The 8909-nt window shown below is 32.8% G+C and overlaps 2 protein-coding genes across 2 annotated transcripts; both read left to right on the forward strand.

The window, feature by feature from the left end:
- Positions 1 to 1615: 1615 nt before the first annotated feature.
- Positions 1616 to 3802, forward strand: LOC114744014 (receptor-like protein EIX1). The gene has a single exon (XM_028932195.1). The coding sequence runs from the start codon at positions 1616 to 1618 to the stop codon at positions 3800 to 3802; it is 2187 nt and encodes a 728-aa protein (XP_028788028.1).
- A 437-nt stretch (positions 3803 to 4239) lies between these two features.
- On the forward strand, positions 4240 to 5760 carry LOC114744020 (receptor-like protein EIX1). The gene is made up of 2 exons (XM_028932202.1): positions 4240 to 4934; positions 5520 to 5760. The coding sequence occupies exon 1, from the start codon at positions 4286 to 4288 to the stop codon at positions 4925 to 4927; it is 642 nt and encodes a 213-aa protein (XP_028788035.1). The 5' UTR covers positions 4240 to 4285; the 3' UTR covers positions 4928 to 4934; positions 5520 to 5760.
- The last annotated feature ends 3149 nt before the right edge of the window (positions 5761 to 8909 follow it).

Consider the following 8909-nt stretch of genomic DNA (forward strand, 5'->3'; position numbering starts at 1 on the left):
TCTTTTTTCAGACCTTATTATAATTCTCCCTATATATTTCCCCAATAAATGCACTGGAGGACTCATGACTTCACTGGGACCTCTTTGAAAATTGAAAAAGTTGAGTGCCAATTTATTTTCACTGGATTCTTTTTTAAGCTCATTCGACGCATAAAAGAGATAATAACTTGGAAACTGCTTTAAATTATACTGATTTTTTTTTTAATACTCTTCAGATCTTATGTTGATTACGTAGTCTAATGAAATTTGTAGAGAATGCTGAAAAAAATTTAAAAAATATATTATAAACTATGAGAAGTGTTATGATAATAGTGAAATTTATTTAAACCCTATGATTAATGTTCATTTATACTGATTTGACGCAAATTATTGTTAAAATTGAACTAGATCAATAAATAATGGTTTAGAAAACTAAGGCATAATCTGACGGTCCAAAATGTTACAAAAACCCATCCAAGAGTGACGGATGGTCTTGGCGCTTGAGCAACTTGCCGTAGACCATACTTTTTTTTTTTATTTTAAACATTATTTAAACATATACATGCACACAAACATATCAATACCGAGCTCAAATTAGGAAATTCATTCAAACACACAAGTGATATTGCCGTTGACAAACATAGTCCTTTTACATGTACATGAGAGTTTAAAACTAATTAATCAACGCAAGTTTAATGCATCCTGTACGTTGGAGACAAAAAAATGATAGAAACGCTATCACTTTTTCTAGTTTACAGACTTTGCCTCTCATTGACTAATTAGCCCATATGAAACACTATCACTAATAAATCTAATATATTTTTCTAATACAAGATGGCTGACGAGATGATAAATTGATGACAACTCTAGCACCTAAAGTCTACTTTGTGTTTATTACGCGTGACAAATTAATGCTCTTCATTAGTCCAAATGAAACTGTACCATTAAAATGTTCAACGCTGCGATAATGATAATAACCTTTTTCTGCCATTGATAATAATAACAACTTTTACGGTCATTCAATATAATGTTGATGTATTACAGGAGTTAAGCATACGCTAAATTGATAGCAACTGTTCATCTGCCTCTTTTAAATCTATGGACTTTGTCAAAATGTGAGTGATTTCCTCTCAAACATTACTCAACTACTAATAAGTCTAAATATATGTTCTACACACACACAGATCATATATATAGATTCAGTCTAATACTACCTCCAATGCTTAATATAAAAGCTAGATAACTAATTTGTGAATATTAGGAAAATTAGTTAGATTGGTTATATATAATAAGTACATGTTCTCTTTTCTAAAATATTCGTTTTAATTATGTGTATATAAAGAGCAATGTTTTAGGTTATAGAAAGTAAAACCTATGATTTGAAAATAAAACTAAAAGGAACTAATAATGGTATTGATTTTTTTATTTTTAAAACAAAATGGTGTTGATTTTTTATTTTTAAAACAAAAGCTGTTGAACTAACGTGTTCTCTCTCTATTGTGACTTTTCTTCACCAAAAACGTCTACATATAGCCCCCCACAATGAACCACCGTTATCAAAGAATTTTGTGCCATAAACCTCTCTAGTTTTTTCACTTTTGAACTTGTATTGTATTGAAGCTATTTCATCTATACGATGGGCTTTATGTTGAAATATTTCTATGCATTATTGATGCTGCTGTTGTTGCGTTCAAGTCTCAGTGAGGCCGTTAATAGTGAATCAATGAAGAAGTGCATAGGGAGGGAGAGGAAGGCTCTTCTCTCGTTCAAACAAGGCATCTATGCTGACTCTGCTACTATGCTGTCCACATGGAGGGACGGAGATGATGAAGATTGTTGCAACTGGGAAAGAGTTTATTGTAGCAAGGAAACAGGTCACGTTCAAATTCTTGATCTCCACGGTTCAAACTCACTTTATTTGGTTGGTGTCATTAATATTACTTTATTGAATGATTTGCATGATCTGAAACATTTGGATCTCAGTTGCAATTATTTATATCCAAGTGACATCCCTAAGTCCATAGAGTCATTCACGAACTTGAGATATCTCAACCTCTCTCATTCTCTTTTTGTTGGGAGTATTCCCAATGAATTGGGAAAGGTTTCAAACTTACAATATGTTGATCTGAGTAACAATTACTTGGATGGAGCTATCCCTTGGCAAATCGGAAATCTTTCCAAGTTGCAGTACCTTCATCTTGGAGGAAATGATCTTGATGGAGTGATTCCTTATCAACTTGGGAATCTCTCCATGCTGCACACACTGCAACTTGGTGGTTATGATTCTAACCTCACAGTGGCCGACAAAAACAATCGTGATGTAGATTGGATATCTAAGCTCTCTTCAATAACAAATCTTGGGTTGAATAATGTCAGTGATGTTGGCTATTCTCATCTCTGGCTCCAAATTATTGGCAAACTTTTGCCTCAACTGAGAGAACTGCAATTAACAGGATGTGGCATCACTTATGCACATGACCTTCCTTCCAACTATTCTTCTTCTCTGGTCGTTCTTGATCTCTCCTTTAACAACTTGAGCTCATCATTATTTAAGTGGCCCTTCAACTTCAGCTCCAACCTTCAAGAGCTTTATCTAAGAAACTGTAGTCTTTCAACTAATGATCCTTCCTTTCTATTTTCTCATTTTCATTTTTCTTCCCTCACTGTTCTTGATCTCTCTTATAATGACTTGATGTCAGTAATGAAGTTGAACTTTGGCTCCACTCTTCAAGAGCTTTATTTGATCAATTGTAGCCTTTCATCAAATAATCTTATCGTCACATCTTTCGATCCCAACCTTACTTCTCTTCTCCATCTTGACATGTCTTTTAATCATTTCACATCATCAACCATATTCCATTGGATTTCCAACTTCACCTTCAATCTTTATGAAGTGTACCTCAATAATAACTTGCTTGGCAGTTCCATTCCTGAGAGTTTTGGAAACACAATGAACTCTCTTAAAGTTCTTGATCTCAACTCTAATTATCTCCAAGGTGAAGTCCCAACATCACTAGGGAATATATGCACATTGAAGAGCTTAACACTTGGCTACAATAACTTGAGTGGGGACCTTCAAAGTTTCATTTCTAATACATCACGGTGTGATAGACATCCATTGCAAAGTTTATATTTTCCAGGAAATCGATTGACGGGCATGTTACCTGATCTTTCGGCTTTTTTCTTTTTGCAAGATTTGGATCTCTCTCACAACAAATTAAAAGGAAAAATACCTGAAAGCTTAGGATCACAATCTCAATTGAAATATTTGCGGTTGAATGATAATGATTTGGGAGGTGCAATTACCGAATCTCATTTTAGAAATCTTTCTAATTTGTTGGTTCTATCATTGTCTTACAATCCGTTGGCCTTGAACATTAGCAGTAGTTGGATTCCTCCTTTCCAATTATATCATTTGCTCATGGCTTCTTGCATGATAGGTCCTAATTTTCCACATTGGCTTCGTAATCAACATGAATTATACTCTTTGGATATTTCTAATGGTAGTCTTTCTGGTTTTATACCAGAATGGTTTTGGCAACTATTGAAAGATTTAGATTACATGAACATCTCATCCAACAATTTTTCTGGTCAAATCTCGAATTTACCATTGGAGTTCAATCATCGACCAATCATTATTTTAACTTCAAACAACTTTGAAGGTGCAGTTCCATCCTTTTTTGGGCAAGCATCAGAACTTCATCTTTCCAAAAATAAGTTCTCAAATTTGATGTTGCTTGCATGTAGCCAAACTGAGGATGGAGGCATTCTCATTTTGGACATATCAAACAATCAATTAAAGGGGCATCTACCTAATTGCTAGAGCCGACTGAACTCATTACAATTTGTTGATTTGAGCAACAATAATTTGTTGGGAGAGATCCCATCCTCTATAGGATGCCTTATGAATATAGAAGCTTTGGTATTAAGAAACAATAGCTTGACTGGAGAACTTCCTTTGTCTTTGGTGAATTGCTCCAAGCTATTATTATTGGATGTGTCAATGAATAAGTTGTTCGGATCAATACCTTCATGGATTGGGACAAGCCTTGGACAATTGAAAATTTTAAGCTTACGGATGAATCATTTATATGGAAGTCTACCTGTGCATCTTTGCCACTTGACACAAATTCGACTCCTGGATCTTTCTTGTAATAACTTGTCCAATGAAATTCCATCCTGCCTTCAAAATTTTACTACTATGGCACAAGAGTACATCAACTTAAGTAACAGCTATCATTATTATACCATCAATACAACATGGTTTTATAATATCTTTGATAGTTTGGAATTCTACATAACATTGATGTGGAAAGGGCAGGATTACATGTTTATGAGGCCAGAATTCCTTCTTAAAAGTATTGATCTCTCTAGCAATGCTCTATCAGGAAAAATACCAAGAGAACTTGTATCTTTGTTGGGATTGGTTTCCTTGAATTTGTCAAGAAACCAATTGAGTGGAAAAATACCCAAGGAGATTGGAAATCTAAAATCACTTGAATTTCTTGATTTGTCAAAAAATAATTTATCAGGGCCAATTCCTCCAAGTCTTGCTCATATTGATCGTCTCAGTGTGTTAGATTTGTCAAACAATAATCTCTATGGAAAAATCCCAACAGGAACACAGTTGCAAAGCTTTAATGCCTCGTGTTATGAAGGAAACCTTGATCTTTGTGGATTGCCATTGAGCAAAAAGTGCCCAGAAGATAATATGCTGCCACCTCAAGAAGTTAATCAGGATGAAGAAGAAGATGCCTCATTATTCTCTCGAGAATTTTACCTGAGCATGGGTTTGGGATTCATTGTTGGATTTTGGGCCTTTGTGGGGCCGTTGCTCTTCAACCAAACTTGGAGACAAGCCTATTACAAGTTTGTGAACACAGTAACAGACAAAGTCCATGTCATAGTTGCAGTTTATGTGGTTAAATACCTCACCATTAGAGACTAGCCACGAGGTAATGATTTATATTTTTCCTCTTCCTGTTATTACCCCATTCAACTCTTACTTATAATAACCATGTGATAGTAAATTACTAGAGTCTATATGTTAATGTAGACAAACATTTTTCACTTAGTAGTGATGCTCAAATCAAAATCACATTTGGACCTTGTACAAGTATTTTTAAGCTATAATATTTAGGTTCCATATGGTATGAGGCATTAAAAATGAGAGATAAGAATTATGATTGGAAGTGAAAAAAATTGTTAAAAGAGTCTTTAGCATGAGTTATTACTTGTTATTTGAGATTGGACAAATCTATATATGTGGGATTGAGAGATACCATGAGGAGAGGTAATATTCCCTAATACCACCTACATGAGACTACTTAATCCTATATAACAAAAAAGTACTCATAGTAAACACTCTTTAATAGTTTTTCCTATCTTAATCATAATCCTTATCCCTCATTTTTAATGCTTCTTACCAAACGAAACATTGGGCTTTTGACTAAATTGGGAAAACCAAGATAACAACAATAAAGTAATCTTGTCTATAGAGTTACTTGGGAATGCTTAACATGCTACTCTATTTCTTACAGGATCTGTTTCTCCTACAATTTGGCACTAGATGAAGTTATGATCCAAGCAATGATGGTTTGTTGCACGGATTTATGTCATGATTTGAAAGATATCGTACTTCTAATAATGTTCTCCGCTAGCATTTTATCAAACTGGTTATGTTTTTGCTTGTGGCCTTTTAAATCTTTTCTGTTGCATGCTAACTGGGGAGATATATATATATATGTATATAACTCTAGCATAACATCATAAGTTCCGAAATGATATTTCGTTTGAATTCTCTATCTGTTGGCTTTGTATTGGTATGATTATGTGAAGCTATTGATCAAATAATTCCGCTGAAGAACAAAATCTGAGGTCCATAATTTCATGAAGTAGAACTTATACATTAGTTTGATTGAGTTGTGGCAAAGCATTGAAGATAGATATCTTTGATCGGTGAACAAATCAGTGCATCCAAAGGAAGGTCTTGTCCAACAGTTTTAACACTCTCTAAGGGATGAATATCCAGAACAATGAAGTTAAATATTTCAAAGCTATTATATTTTGATGTGCAGATTGTTCTGCGCGCGTGAGTTCTCTTTTGTATTTGAGATACTCTTCCTCTGCTTAAACCGCATAATATTGAAGAGAAAAGTTGTAGAACTTGGGATCTAGACATGTTAGAGAGCCTTGAATTTTTAGCTTTAGGAAGCTTACAGAAAACAACAATAAAAAGTGACATAGATAAACAAAGTCAATGTTTAGGCTGCTTTGTATGTTATAATAATTGCCCCTTATGATAAAAATCCCTTGCTTTGTGCTTAGGGACTGGACATAAGACATATTGGTCTGAACCAGTATAAATGATCGTGTGCTTTCTCTCTCTCTTCACTTGTTTTATTTGTTATTTTTTAAAATTATATTCAAGGATAACCCCATATTTCATAGAAATTTCACCATACAAAGTCATAGAAATTAAAATTTCTAGGTTAGCACAACTCAAAAGATGATGCTCTAATGCATGTTCTTTAAGAATATTCCCCCAAATTACATAAGTTCGACTCTTAAGTATAGATAACTTCATAAAGAAATTATTAATTTTAAAAAGTAGTTTGATTTTTCTCAACATTTGTTCTCAAAAAATAGCTAATTTTTTTTTAAAAAATGTTTAACACTAATGCTACAACCAAAGAGATTTAGTGGAATTACTCAAATCCGCATTCACACCTAGTAACCCCAAATCCCATGATATAAGTATTGATTCTAATATAATAGGATCATCATCAATATATCAAAAAACAAAATTTATGGCAAGTTTTGTTATTCACACTCATGCATAAAATATTAAATAACATTAATTCAACAATAAATTTTTTTGGTATGAGCAATTTGAAACATTTTCTCATAAGAGGGTTCCACACGCTCCATTTTTTACTACTTTGAGGTATAAAATCCACGCCTCAAGGTGCAAGATGTCATTGAATTAAAAGGATGGTTGTCAACGATTTAATAACCACTAAGATTGTGTCTGCATGTGTGTGTTGCAGTGCTTTTATATAGGAAAAGAAAAGGATGGAGCACACAAACATGGAAAGGATCGTGATTGTGTGGTTCTCCACGCAATTTTGGCTTCTTCTCTGCAAAGCAAGCCTTTGAAATGTCGCTACAAGACTAAATGACCAAATTAAAATTAAAATTAAGAATAAAATTATAATAATACTCTTTATTTTTATTTTTAAAAAAAAAAATATTAATGATCACCAGAGTTTCAGCCACTGAAAGTCAAAGGTCTGGCCACCAGTGCTCAGGTGGCCGCCGTTGAAAGTTGGAGCTTTGGTGGTCACTACTGTAACTCCAGTGGCCGGAAGATGTTTTTTTTTAAATAAGATGGCCAAGGAAGGTTTGAACCAATAACTTATTGGTACACCAAAACTGATGTAACTATCAAGCCAACCAAACTATTTAATCATATGATGCAAATAAAAATATATATAACAAAACAAACGCAAGTGTCCAAGTATAAGTGAACAAGTAAAATTCGACAATTTACAAGTGAAATTCAGTAATTTACAACAAAAATTTGACGATCTACAAATAACATAATGGAATTCATAACTTCAAATACAAATGTTTAAGTGTAAATGAGTAAGTGAAATTTGAAGATTTACAGCAAAAGTTTATGGATTTATAACATAAGTTCGTCTATTAACAAGAAACATAAGAAAATTTACAATCCAAATGTAAGTGTTTGAGTGTAAATGAACACATAAAATTCAATTATTTACAACCTAAATTTAGTGATTCATAAGAAACATAAACATGACAAAACTAATAAGAGAATTCACAATTTCAAATACAAGTATTCATGTTTCTTATGAATCGTTGAATTTGGATTGTAAATATCTTAATTGTTGTTGTAAATTGCTAAATTTCACTTATTCATTCACACTCAAACATTTACATGTTGGGTGAGTTGTTTTTTGTTTCTTGTGAATCGCCAAATTTGGATTGTAAATTCATGAACTTTTGTTGTGAATCTTCAAATTTCACATACTCATTTATACTTAAAAACTTGCATTTGGGGTCGTAAATTTCATTATGTTATTTGTAAATCGTCAAATTTTTGTTGTAAATTGCTGAATTTCACTTGTAAATTATCGAATTTCACTTGTTCACTTGCACTTGGACACTTGCATTTATTTTGTTATATATATTTTTATTTGCATTATATGATTAAATGGTTTGGTTGGCTTAGTGGTCATATTATTTTTAGTGTGCCAATGGGTCATGGGTTCAAATCTTTCTTTGCCCACCTTATTTTTTAAAAAAAAAATCTTCTAGCCGTCTAAGCTACAGTAGCGACCACTGGAGCTCCAACCTCCGATGGCAATCACCTGAGTGCCGGTAGCCAGAACTCCAACGACCATTAATATTTATTTTTTAAAAAATAAAAATAAGGGGTATTATTGTAATCTTATTCTTAATTTTAATTTCAGTTTAGTCTTTTGGTCCTGGAGTGACATTTCAGAATATTTCAGGGGCTACGTGAAATAAATTCTTAACTGCGATCCTTAATCGAAATTTTTCCTTTTCTTTTCCTCCTGTATCGAGAATTTCACTCACTTTTTCGCCACCTACTCCTCGAATATCATACCAAATTCTGCGTGGCCTTATTATTATTACTATTACTATTATTATTATTATTATTATTATTATTTCCTTCATTATCTTTTGAGAAAATCGCATTCAAGTACCTGTTCATAAAAATTATTACCACTTGATCACCAATTATTGTGAAAACCAATATTGTAACGGTCCTTGTTTATAATTTTTTTACTTTAAGATTTTTTTTTACATTTTTTTCTTATTTTTTCCTAACAATTTCCTTCATTATTATTTACTTGTATTCATAACTTTTTTTGTATGGA

Source organism: Neltuma alba, unplaced genomic scaffold (genome assembly GCF_004799145.2).
Source record: "Neltuma alba isolate B1F8T4 unplaced genomic scaffold, ASM479914v2 tig00004229_pilon, whole genome shotgun sequence".
NCBI lineage: Eukaryota > Viridiplantae > Streptophyta > Magnoliopsida > Fabales > Fabaceae > Neltuma > Neltuma alba.

What these genes read in the sequence shown, in the direction of transcription:
- LOC114744014 (XM_028932195.1), top strand. Translation starts at nt 1,616, where the DNA reads ATGGGCTTTATGTTGAAATATTTCTATGCATTATTGATGCTGCTGTTG.
- LOC114744020 (XM_028932202.1), top strand. Translation starts at nt 4,286, where the DNA reads ATGTGGAAAGGGCAGGATTACATGTTTATGAGGCCAGAATTCCTTCTT.